Source organism: Nerophis ophidion, linkage group LG23 (assembly GCF_033978795.1).
Source record: "Nerophis ophidion isolate RoL-2023_Sa linkage group LG23, RoL_Noph_v1.0, whole genome shotgun sequence".
NCBI lineage: Eukaryota > Metazoa > Chordata > Actinopteri > Syngnathiformes > Syngnathidae > Nerophis > Nerophis ophidion.
This window is the reverse complement of record NC_084633.1, coordinates 39,398,038-39,411,877: the sequence shown is the minus strand read 5'-3', so window position 1 is coordinate 39,411,877 and position 13,840 is coordinate 39,398,038. Positions and strand designations below refer to the sequence as shown.

The window sequence follows — 13,840 nt, the reverse complement described above, 5'->3', positions numbered from 1 at the left end:
TAATTAAATATTCAATAAAAACAATGAATATTGTGTGGTGTATGAATGAAATAGTCAATAAAAACAACGTATATTGTGTGGTGTATGAATGAAATAGTCAATAAAAACTGTATATTGTGTGGTGTATGAATGAAAGTGAAGAAAACACAATGTATATGGTGTGGTGTATGAATGAAATAGTCAATAAAAACAACGTATATTGTGTGGTGTATGAATGAAATAGTCAATAAAAACAACGTATATTGTTTTGTGTATGAATGAAATAGTCAATAAAAACTGTATATTGTGTGGTGTATGAATGAAATAGTCAAGAAAAACAATGTATACTGTGTGGTGTATGAATGAAATAGTCAATAAAAACAATGTATACTGTGTGGTGTATGAATGAAATAGTCAATAAAAATGATGAATATTGTGTGGTGTATGAATGAAATAGTCAATAAAAACAACGTATATTGTGTGGTGTATGAATGAAATAGTCAATAAAAACAATGTATACTGTGTGGTGTATGAATGAAATAGTCAATAAAAATGATGAATATTGTGTGGTGTATGAATGAAATAGTCAATAAAAACAACGTATATTGTGTGGTGTATGAATGAAATAGTCAAGAAAAACAATGTATACTGTGTGGTGTATGAATGAAATAGTCAATAAAAACAATGTATACTGTGTGGTGTATGAATGAAATAGTCAATAAAAACAATGTATACTGTGTGGTGTATGAATGAAATAGTCAATAAAAACAATGTATACTGTGTGGTGTATGAATGAAATAGTCAATAAAAACAATGTATACTGTGTGGTGTATGAATGAAATAGTCAATAAAAACAATGAATATTGTGTGGTGTATGAATGAAATAGTCAATAAAAACAATGTATACTGTGTGGTGTATGAATGAAATAGTCAATAAAAACAATGAGTATTGTGTGGTGTATGAATGAAATAGTCAATAAAAACAACGTATATTGTGTGGTGTATGAATGAAATAGTCAATAAAAACAATGTATACTGTGTGGTGTATGAATGAAATAGTCAATAAAAACAATGAGTATTGTGTGGTGTATGAATGAAATAGTCAATAAAAACAATGAATATTGTGTGGTGTATGAATGAAATAGTCAATAAAAACAATGAATATTGTGTTGTGTATGAATGAAATAGTCAATAAAAACAATGAATATTGTGTGGTGTATGAATGAAATAGTCAATAAAAACAATGTATATTGTGTTGTGTATGAATGAAATAGTCAATAAAAACAATGAATATTGTGTGGTGTATGAATGAAATAGTCAATAAAAACAATGAATATTGTGTGGTGTATGAATGAAATAGTCAATAAAAACAATGTATATTGTGTTGTGTATGAATGAAATAGTCAATAAAAACAATGTATATTGTGTTGTGTATGAATGAAATAGTCAATAAAAACAATGTATATTGTGTTGTGTATGAATGAAATAGTCAATAAAAACAATGTATATTGTGTTGTGTATGAATGAAATAGTCAATAAAAACAATGTATATTGTGTGGTGAATGAATGAAATAGTCAATAAAAGCTGTATATTGTGTGGTGTATGAATGAAATAGTCAATAAAAACAACGTATATTGTGTTGTGTATGAATGAAATACTCAATAAAAACAATGAATATTGTGTGGTGTATGAATGAAATAGTCAATAAAAACAACGTATATTGTGTTGTGTATGAATGAAATAGTCAATAAAAACAATGAATATTGTGTGGTGAATGAATGAAATAGTCAATAAAAACTGTATATTGTGTGGTGTATGAATGAAATAGTCAATAAAAACAATGAGTATTGTGTGGTGTATGAATGAAATAGTCAATAAAAACAATGAATATTGTTTGGTGTGTGAATGAAATAGTCAATAAAAACAATGAGTATTGTGTGGTGTATGAATGAAATAGTCAATAAAAACTGTATATTGTGTGGTGTATGAATGAAATAGTCAAGAAAAACAATGAATATTGTGTGGTGTATGAATGAAATAGTCAATAAAAACAATGTATATTGTGTTGTGTATGAATGAAATACTCAATAAAAACAATGAATATTGTTTGGTGTATGAATGAAATAGTCAATAAAAACAATTTATATTGTGTGGTGAATGAATGAAATAGTCAATAACACACAATGTATGTTGTGTGGTGTATGAATGAAATAGTCAATAAAAACAATGAATATTGTGTGGTGTATGAATGAAATAGTCAATAAAAACAATGAATATTGTGTGGTGTATGAATGAAATAGTCAATAAAAACAATGTATATTGTGTGGTGAATGAATGAAATAGTCAATAAAAACAACGTATATTCTGTTGTGTATGAATGAAATAGTCAATAAAAACAATGAATATTGTGTGGTGTATGAATGAAATAGTCAATAAAAACAATGAATATTGTGTGGTGTATGAATGAAATAGTCAATAAAAACAATGTATATTGTGTGGTGTATGAATGAAATAGTCAATAAAAACAACGTATATTGTGTGGTGTATGAATGAAATAGTCAATAAAAACAATGTATATTGTGTGGTGTATGAATGAAATAGTCAATAAAAACAACGTATATTGTGTGGTGTATGAATGAAATAGTCAATAAAAACAATGTATATGGTGTGGTGTATGAATGAAATAGTCAATAAAAACAACGTATATTGTGTGGTGTATGAATGAAATAGTCAATAAAAACAATGTATATTGTGTGGTGTATGAATGAAATAGTCAATAAAAACAACGTATATTGTGTGGTGTATGAATGAAATAGTCAATAAAAACAACGTATATTGTGTTGTGTATGAATGAAATAGTCAATAAAAACAATGAATATTGTGTGGTGTATGAATGAAATAGTCAATAAAAACAATGAATATTGTGTGGTGTATGAATGAAATAGTCAAGAAAAACAATGAATATTGTGTGGTGTATGAATGAAATAGTCAATAAAAACAACGTATATTCTGTTGTGTATGAATGAAATAGTCAATAAAAACAATGAATATTGTGTGGTGTATGAATGAAATAGTCAATAAAAACAATGTATATTGTGTGGTGTATGAATGAAATAGTCAATAAAAACAACGTATATTGTGTTGTGTATGAATGAAATAGTCAATAAAAACAACGTATATTGTGTGGTGAATGAATGAAATAGTCAATAACACACAATGTATATGGTGTGGTGTATGAATGACATAGTCAATAAAAACAATGAGTATTGTGTGGTGTATGAATGACATAGTTAATAAAACACAATGTATATGGTGTAGTGTATGAATGAAATAGTCAACAAAACGCAATGACTTTACGTGCATGTTTATAATGTTAAAAATCACTGCACGGCATCCATGGGGTTCCATGGTGTAATGGTTAGCACTCTGGACTCTGAATCCAGCGATCCGAGTTCAAATCTCGGTGGAACCTGAGTTTTTTTTCTTTTTTCTTTTCTAAAAATTTGCTTTTACATTAATAAAAGACATTTCATTAATCGATGGGTTTCGGTTTACATATCTTATTTGACAAAGTATTCACTAAAAATTATTCACGCTCCACTTACAGCTGGTTTGCCAAAAAACACCGCATGCCCTCCTTTCAAAATAAAAGCGTTCACTTTACAGCTGAAGTCGCTTTACATTAAAAACAATTCCCAACAACCTGGCACTGTTTGTGCCCGCGTCATCACTTTGTGAAAAAACTAACGTGTACGAGTGCGTGACACTTTCGAGGATTTGCGTCGCTTAAACGTCATTGAAAGGACACCGGAAGTTGTATCTTCTTGGCGGAAGTCCGACTTAATCTGGCCAGCTTAACGCTACAAGATGGCAGCAGCGATGGATGTCGACGCACCGAGCTGCTCCAGCAGCGGGGCGAGCAAGAAGCGATTCGAAGTGAAGAAGGTGTTCTTTTCAGGCTTCTTGGTGACCATTATTGCCGCAACGAAACGCAGTTGTAACGCTAGTTAGCAAAGGAGCCTGCTAAATTGCTAACGCTACATCACGGCGGCTAAAATTAGCTCTAGCTTGAAATTAGCTTGATTCTATTAGCGTGAATGTGCGCTTCTTCTTCATGTTTCGGATGGTTTATTTGTATTCAATAACACGTAATGTATATGTTGCCGCTGTATATTACTGTATATTGTGATAAGTGGAATAACGGAACATTTTGTGACGCAATTACGGAAATAGGATAGCTTAGCACGTTAGCTAACATTACTTCTGACAGCGATTGCTAAACTCAAAACATTCTATAATTGCTCTATAACCATTAACTATAACTATGAGTCGCAGAGATATACGTTGCAAAAGGAGTTATTTACACAGAAGTATTTAGTAAATGTTTTACTTACATACCTTAATTGTTTTCAAACGGTGTCTGTAACAAGGCAGTAAAACGGTGGATCAAACAAAACAGAAGTCATGGATTCACTAGCTGCGCAAGCTAGCTCTCCAATCAGCTAAACCAGGGGTGTCCAAACTTTTTCCACTGAGGGCCGCACACGGAAAAATTAAAGCATGCGGGGGCCATTTTGATATTTTTCATTTTCAAACCATAACAAAATACCGTATTAACTTGAATTGCCGCCTGGGCGCTAATTAATTTAAAACTCCATCTCACTCGTGCGTTTACCAAAGGCATGCGGTAAAAGTAAGCATGCGCTAATTATTTTAAAACCTCTTCTCACTCCGACACTTACCAAAGGCATGCAGTCAACATTTGAGTGTGATGTAACCTTAAATCCTACTGAATAGCTCTTAATCTTCTTCCCTTTATGCAATTTCAAATGACCGGTATTGAAATCAGCCTCCTCCATTTTGAAAATGATGACAGGGGAAGTGTCACTCTTGACGTCACGAGTTTGACCAGGCTGTAATATTAAGCATGCGCTAATTATTTTGCGAAGCAAGTTTGACCTGGCAGTAATTCAAGGCAGGCGCATACTATAGCCCGGCGGAAATTCAAGGAAATACGGTAAGTCATATTTTTGGTTCATTTAATTTTTTTTAAAAAATTTACATTATTGCAATCAGTTGATAAAACATTGTCCTTTGCTATTATAAAAGCTTTTTACAAAAATCTACTCTGCTAGCATGTCGGCAGACTGGGGTAGATCCCGCTGAAATCCTATGTATTGAATGAATACAGAATCGTTTTGAATCGGAAAAATATCAATTTTGAATCGAGAATCGCGTAGAATCGAAAAAAATCGTTATATAATCGAATCGCGACACCAAGAATCGATATTGAATCGAATCGTGAGACACCCAAAGATTCGCAGCCCTAATTACCTCTGACAGCGGATTGCTAAACTCAAAACATTCAATAACTGTTCTATAACTATTACCTATAACTATGAGTCGCAGAGATAATACGTTGTAAAATGAGTTATTTACACATAAATATTTAGTAAATGTTTATTTACATACCTTAAAGGCCTACTGAAATTAGATGTTTTTATTTAAACGGGGATAGCAGGTCCATTCTATGTGTCATACTTGATCATTTCATGATATTGCCATATTTTTGCTGAAAGGATTTAGTAGAGAACATCGACGATAAAGTTTGCATCTTTTGGTCGCTAATAAAAAAGCCTTGCCTGTACCGGAAGTAGCAGACGATGTGCGCGTGACTTCACGGGTTGTGGAGCTCCTCACATCCTCACATTGTTTACAATCATGGCCACCAGCAGCGAGAGCGATTCGGACCGAGAAAGCGACGATTCCCCCATTAATTTGAGCGAGGATGAAAGATTCATGGATGAGGATATTGAGAGTGAAGGACTAGAAAAAAAAAAGGGAAAGGGCAGTGAGAGCAATTCAGATGTTATTAGACAAATTTACTAGGATAATTCTGGAAAATCCTTTGTCTGCCTATTGTGTTACTAGTGTTTAGTGAGATTATATAATACCTAAAAGTCGGAGGGGTGTGCCCACGGGTGTGGTGACCGCCAGTGTCTCCGATGGGAGGAGGTAATAGTCCGCAGCTGCAGGAGGACGCAAACTCCGCTCATAACTACTACAGTAAGAGCCGACTTACTACCACATTTTTTAAAAAAGCATGCAGGGGCAATTTTCCTATTTTTCATTTTCAAACCATAACAAAATATGTGGATTTTTAAAATGTATCTTACCTTTAGGGGTCCTGGGGACCATAAAAGGTCTCTGTTATTAAAATGTTTAAAATAAGTCAATTTTTTAATTTTTTTAATTAAATGCTTACAGTAAATCTCTATATCAACTTAAAAAAAAAGTTTTATGGCTTTTCTGTCAAAAAAATCTTGTTTTTTTTTAGTAGTAAAACTGAAATATGCAGTATTTAGTAATTAGGGCCCTAAAAGATCAATAATGCAGGTCACCATTGATTTAAATTATTTATTATTTTTGAGTAATCACAGTGAAAAAATAAATAAAATCCCACTAAATATCTTTGGGATCTAAAAGGTGTCCCACTCATAAAGTGATACATTTTTAATGTTATTTGTTTTACTTTCAACACGTACGAGATCAACTTCAGATATGTTTGAACTATTATTTTGTTGGTTTTATGCTCTTTTATCAAAGAAAACACTGTTTTTATATGGCAACACCACAGTATATGCAAATATTTTCCACATAAAACATTATAAAGTGAAATATTTTAAGTAATTTGAGCCCTAAATAGGTCAATAATTCATTATAAAAAAAACATTTTTTTAAAACTTTTTCTTTAGCATTGGCAATAAGAGCAAAATAAAGAAAAACAAACAGCCTGCATGGCAGCTTTGTGTCAACATTGATACTTTTCCCCGTTAGATTTCACCTCATTCTACTTTTTTTTAATCTTTTTATTTTTATTTTTGCAATAGCATTTCTAGAATGTGTGGAAGGCCACTAAACAATTAGCTGCGGGCCGCAAATAGCCCTCGGACCGCACTTCGGACACCCCTGCCTTAATTGTTTCCAAACAGTGTGTGCAACAGGGCAGTAAAATGGCTGCTCAAACAAAACAGAAGTCATGGTCATGGACCCACTAGCTGTGCAAGCTAGCTCTCCAATCAGCTAAACAGACTCAATAACTCCACCGTGACGTTTTGGCGAATTTACTGAGGAATTTGTGAAATGGAAACAATACAAAAAGAATGCCATTGTAATTTAATAATACTAACACAGACACTCGTAAATGTGTTAGCATATTAACTAATGCTAACCAAGCTAGCTTGATGACGTTATGATAGCAGGTACAAATATGCATGAAAACTCTTCTACAGACATCACACATGGGACGGTTCAGTAGGTAAGAATTGTTTTAGTTATATTGTAAACCTGACAAACGTTGCCTGGAGTGATGAATGAAGAATCCATACAAGTAAAAACGCTATGGATGGCTAAAAGACTCAACGGTTTAAAGCAGGGGTCGGGAAGCTTTTTGGCTGAGAGCCGTGAAAACCAAATATTTTAAAATGTATTTCCATGAGAGCTGTACAATATTATATAGTACTAAATACAACTAAATGTGTGCAATTTTCAAGTAAGACCAACATTTTTAGAGTATAATAAGTCTCGTGTTCTTTTTAATGACATTGTTATTCTGAAGTTGACCAATAATAAATAAAATACTTCTTACCATTAATGAACAGGTGCAGGAGAAAACGGATTCATGGATTAAGGTGCATGAGAATGTTTTATATTCTGAACGTTATTTTTAACACTGATGACCAACGGAATTATTCATTACTTTTCGTGTAAAGCAGTGTCAGCTAATATTTATCTGAGAGCCAGATGAAGACATCAAAAAAGCCAATTCTGGCTCTAGAGCCATAAGTTCCCTACCTCTACTTTAAAGCTTTAACCGGCAGGAAACACTGTAGGCATTCACCCAGCAGCACCTGCAGTGAGCAAACTCGTCCAAAAGATGGCGCCAGAGCAAAAAAATAACACCATTCAAGTTTCTTTGTATGTGTTTAACGTAAACAATTTTCTTTTGAATCCATTAATTAGCTGCACGATTTAATTAGCTGCAGGGATCAAAGTGTAGGAAACAAACGTAGCGGCTTATAGTCTGATATTTAGGGTAAGTTTTATTTTAGGGTGGGCTGCGCTTACTAACTTGTAGTTTGTTTTCCCCTCTAGTGGAACGCTGTGGCACTGTGGGCCTGGGACATCGTTGTGGATAATTGTGCTATTTGTCGAAACCACATCATGGATCTTTGTAAGTGGACTCTTCTTACACCTCAGATTACTCTTCTTCGCTGTAGAAATGACAAGGAGTAGGATTTAATCAGCTCTGCTTCTTCCTGCTCCTTTTCAAGCATGTCGGTAACTGCATACATATTTGTTGTTGTCATGTTTTTTTTTGTTTCTGTTACACATTTGAATGTTCTCTGGTGGAAACAGGCAGGGCGATGTTGCTAATAAGTTGAATCAAATGTGAGTTTTATTGAGGTATGAAGTTGAAGGTGACTTGATGAAGTTGTCCTTCTGCCCTCAGGTATAGAATGTCAAGCCAACCAAGCTTCTGCCACGTCTGAGGAGTGCACCGTCGCCTGGGGGGTCTGCAACGTGAGTGACATCATCACTTCTCATTTTACTACCATTATTGCAAATCTTGTTTCTTTCATTAAATTATGTATACACATACCATTTTTCCTTGAATTGCCACCGGGGCGCTAATAAATTTAAAACTTCTTATCACTCCGGCGCTTACCAAAGGCGTGCGGTAAAGGCAAGCATGCGGTAATTATTTTAAAACCTCTTCTCACCCTGGCGCTTACCAAAGGCATGCGGTAAATTTAGGCCTGCGCTTATAAATGTGAGTGTGATGTAAGGATACCATTATGAAAAGATCATTTAATTAAAAAAAACATTATGGTCTTACCTTTACTTATAAAGTCCATGCGCAGCTCCTTCTGATCAAAAGCATCGATAACTTCTTTTACAGAAGTCTTCCTTATCTTTCTTCAGTTTTAAAAGTCTCTCTGTCTCGATGGAGATCTTCCTTTATTACCGCCTGCTTCGATTGAAAGTCCTGTTTAGAAAACTGTTTTATTTTAGATATGTTATCCTCCATGTTAAAAGGAGGCAGGAGTCATTTAATGACTCATATTTGACACACGCAGCTACGGTATATTCATAAAACATAGCTGCTTACTGTTCTTTTTAGCATATTCAATAGCTTGGACCTTAAATCCTACTGAATAGCTCTTAATCTTCTTCCCTTTATGCGATTTCAAATGATTGAAATCTGCCTTCTCCATTTTGAAAATGATGACAGGTGAAGTGTCACTCGTGACGTGACGAGTTTGACCCGGCGGAAATTCTAGGCATATGCTAATTATTTGGCGAAACGAGTTTGACTCGGCAGTAATTCGAGGCAGGCGCATACTATATACCCGGCGGCAATTCAAGGAAATACGATACCATATTTTTTGGACTATAAGGTGTGCTTAAAGTCCTTTAATTTTCTCAAAACTCGACAGCGCACCTTATAACCCGGTGCACCTAATGCAGGTTTGGGCAATTATTTTGACTCTGGGGGGCCAAATTTAAAGAAAGAAATGTGTCTGGGGGCCGGTTTATCTATTTTTAGGAAAACTAATACAAAACCTCACAAAGTCTGATTGAATGCTAAAAATGTTATGACAGACAGCCTTAAAAACGGAATGGAATTTTATATTTTTCTATGAACGATAAGACCCTGAATATTGAGAACATATGAAGGTCACACCCGCTCTCAATTGACATATTTTACAATCAGGCCAAATGCAACAAACTCTGTGAAATATGAACGTGAAGGGTAAAAAAACAAAAAACATCTACAATCTGACATATGTGATATATCACTAAGCTTTAGAATTTTTTTGTAAAAATCTCCTTCGACGTCTGTCCCTCACCCGCATTTCAGGCCGGCCGCTCTGGAAACACTCTGTGGAAACGCTCCCCACCCACACTGCTTGGTGCCTCGTCTGACCTGCTGTGACGTAGATTACCATAGTAACTAGTAGGGTTGTACGGTATACGGGTATTAGTATAGTACCGTGATACTAATGAATCCTATTCGGCACCATACCGCCTCTGAAAAGTACTGGTCTGCCACACCCTAATATTTTTTGTTAAAATAACGCCAATAATACAATTTTTTCTAGTCCCCTTTATTTAGAAAAGCATCGAAAAGTATCAATAATATTGGTATCAGGACAACACTAGTCACTAAAATATCATGCAAAAGCGGAGATCCCAACCGTTGAAATATGTTGAATAGTTCAAGACTTTGGGTCATTAGCAAACATGACTGCACATCATAATGGCAGCTACACTTTTCATCTTAAAGATCTAAAAACATTTTTGGCAATGTCCGGCGGGCCAGATTGAAAAACCTTAACGGGCCGCATGTGACTCCCGGGCCTTCATTTGCCCAGGTCTGACCTAATGAATGGAATAATTCTGGTTGTGCTTGCCGACCTCGAAGCTATTTTATTTGGTACATGGTGTAATGATAAGTGTGACCACTAGATGGTAGCCTCACAAAGATATATGTGTGGACTGCAAGATGATGCCAGTAAAAAACAGCAAAACTTTAAATGTTCCACGGCACTTAGTCTGTCAAAATGTTTTAGTAGGACTTTGGTAAGCTATCAAGCTGCACCGCTTGATGGATTGTTGGAGCATTACGGCTACCGTAGTCAGAAGTACTGTGCTTCAACATAGGGCTGGGCGATACATCGATATAAACAATATATCGTGGGTTTGCCTCTGTGCGATATAGAAAATGACTATATGGTAATATGGGAGTATACTTTCTCACGCAGTTGCTTTTAGCTGCTGGCATTACACTACAGGCTCTTCTCGTCACTCCTTCTCACAGAGACGTAAAACAAGCCCACCTTCTTACACATGTCACATACTGTCGCGCGTGTAGCATCATACACTCTCGCTGAGCAGAGAGGTAGCAGCATGGCTAACGTTAGCTGAGGCAGGTGGCGCAAGCGCAGCGGTGCGAGTGACATTACAAGAGAGAGAAGGTGCAAAACTGATCACAAATTGAGGAAAAACAATTTATGTCCCCCAAAAAACAGCAGGGGGTCCATCATCTGGCAGTGGTTTGGCTTCAAGCGGGAAGATATTTAGCAGACAACAGCAATATGCAAAGTATTCAGCAGAAGTGTTACTACAAAAAGGTAGCAGCACTACTAATTTTTTCTTTCATTTAAAAAGTCACCTACGAGAGTATGAAGAGTATTTAATAAATACACTTTTGCTAAATTGACTTAGTTGTGATTTCCCTATTTGCATGAAAGTTTAAAAGTAGCATATATTAATGCAGTTTAAACAAGAATGTTTTAATGTAGACACATAGAATCATCATACTGCAGTGATTATATGCATCAAGTGTTCATTCAAGGCTAAGACAAAATATCCAGATATATGTCGTATATCGTGATATGGCATAAAAAATATTGAGATATTAATAAAAGCCAATATCGCCCAGCCCTACTTCAACATACACTATTACTATGGTGTGTGTATAAAGACTGCAAAATGGCACCCGTTAGCAGACATCTAACGTTTTGTTTCACAATATTATACAAAAGCAACTTTTCTTTCCTTCTGTAACCTGCTTATGTTTACTTGGGATCTGCATAAGTCCTGAAAATGTGCGCGAGTCCGCCTTTGTAGTCCGTCAATAATGTTCTTCTTTTTCTCCATCTTCTTGTTATGTGACATTCATCCTCCACTGTTGCCATTTCTAATATAAAGTAGTGTAAAGTTCTTACTTATATCTGTCAATGAAAGCGCTAAAACATACCGGTGTAGTGAGTTTACATTATTCACTCAAGGAACTTTAGTTATTAGAGTTCCTGTCACCGGACACATTTCAGGTGTTGTTGTTGCACTTGTGAGCCACGGATGAGAAGATACTGCTCTGTTCTTGATGGAAATAAAGTCTGAATGTCATTAAAACAGTTAGCGCCATCTTTTGACACTTTTCCACTCCCGTCCTTGCACGCTACAACAAGGAGAAGACTCTTTCCAAGCGGAGGCACGTAAATAAGACCGGTGCGCCTTTTGTATGAAAATAAACCTGACTAGACCCGCTCATGTGTGCCTTACAATGTGGTGCATCCTATGGTCCGGAAAAAGGACACACGGAGATGAAATATGTATGTGTAAGGGGATGATGAAGGAAAAAGGAGAGAAAGAAGTGTTGTTGTGGTCCACAGCACGCCTTCCACTTCCACTGTATCTCCCGCTGGCTGAAGACCAGGCAGGTGTGTCCACTGGACAATCGAGAGTGGGAGTTCCAGAAGTGAGTTTCTTCTTGCTCTAATTCACACTTCCAACCTCCACATTCAAATGACAACCCCTTCATTTCCTCACAGGTATGGACATTAGCTGCTGCTGTTTGCTTTACCTTTTACCCACAATGCAGTTCTCCTTGCTCTTTTTTTTCATGCAAATAAACCACAAAATGACAAATAAGATTCTTGCCATTGTTGGAGCTCCCTGCCTCGTCTCAGGCCATGAAGGAACTAAATGTTACTGTTGTCTATTTCTCTTCAAAGTCTTTATCAACATTTCCACTTTTTATGACTTTGTTGTGGTTTAATTTGACTATGTGGTGCAGGACAACAAGTTATTCATTTAGAGGATGTAGTGCAGGACAACAAGTTGTTGTTTATTTAGAGGATGTACAGTTGTGATCAAAATTATTCAACCCCCACACAATTTTGGTGTTTAAGCAAGTTGGACATATATTCCGTATTTTGTTTATAGTCATAACAAATAAAGATGTGTCAAATAAACAAATGCAACTTAAATTGTAACACTGTATTTTACGTAATACCAAAAAAGGACATTTTTCTTAGTATCTCATTGACAAAATGATTCAACCCCCTAGTTCCATGCATCTTTAGTTCTTAGTAGAACATCCTTTGGCAGTAATGACATCCTTCAAAGGTGATACATAACATTGATTCATAGGCCCAAAGAGTTCCAGTTTTGTCTCATCACTCCATAGAACAGTTTCCCAAAACCTTTGGGGTTTGTCCAGATGATTTTTGGCATACTGGAGTCTATTTTACTTGTGCCTGGTAGTCAGAAGTGGGGTGCGCCTGGGAGTTCTGGCATGGAGGCCTTCATCTTGTAGTGCGTGCCTTATTGTCTGGGACGAAACCTGCGTTCCCCCCTCTGCAATGTCCTGTTGTAGTTCCCCAGCTGTTACCCGGTGGGTTTTTCACCACTGTACGCTTCAAATATCGGACAGCAGTTGCACACAGCATCCTCTTTCTACCACGCCCAGGTAGTGTTTCCACCGTGTCTTTAGCTTTAAACTTGCGAATTATGCTCCCAACTGTGTCTCTTAGATTGTGTAATGTCTTTGCTATTTTCTTATATCCATATCCTTTCTTATGAAGAGAAATGACCTCCTCTCTTGACTTCTTTGACCACTCCATGGACTTCACCATGTTGCAAATACACCATTGACCATCTACAAGAAGCTGAGCGTCACAGTCTTTTTCAATCAGTTTAATTGTTGCTCGTTATGGTTCTAATCACATCTACAGGTGTTTTCAACACCTAATTGAAAATACCTTATTCAAATTCTGTTCTTAAAAGTTATGATCTTCGAGGGGTGAATAATTTTGCCAATGAGATATTAAGAGAAATGACACTATTTGGTTTGTTACAAAATATAATGTTGTAGTTCAAGATGCATTTGTTATTTAATGCATCTTTATTTGATATGACTATAAACAAAATACGGAATAAATATCCAACTCGCTAAAACACCAAAATTGTGTGGGGGTTGAATAATTTTGATCACAACTGTAGTGCAGG

At 35.7% G+C, this 13,840-nt stretch overlaps 1 protein-coding gene and 1 non-coding gene across 2 annotated transcripts; both read left to right on the top strand.

Annotated features, from left to right (window-relative positions):
* Positions 1 to 3,380: 3,380 nt before the first annotated feature.
* trnaq-cug (transfer RNA glutamine (anticodon CUG)) lies at positions 3,381 to 3,452 on the top strand. Its single transcript has one exon. It is a non-coding gene; the product is annotated as a tRNA-Gln (tRNA).
* A 316-nt stretch (positions 3,453 to 3,768) lies between these two features.
* On the top strand, positions 3,769 to 12,481 carry rbx1 (ring-box 1, E3 ubiquitin protein ligase). Its single transcript, XM_061884523.1, has 5 exons — positions 3,769 to 3,925; positions 8,135 to 8,213; positions 8,493 to 8,563; positions 12,223 to 12,308; positions 12,382 to 12,481. Exons 1-5 carry the CDS (start codon positions 3,848 to 3,850, stop codon positions 12,392 to 12,394), a joined length of 327 nt encoding a protein of 108 aa, XP_061740507.1. The 5' UTR covers positions 3,769 to 3,847; the 3' UTR covers positions 12,395 to 12,481.
* The last annotated feature ends 1,359 nt before the right edge of the window (positions 12,482 to 13,840 follow it).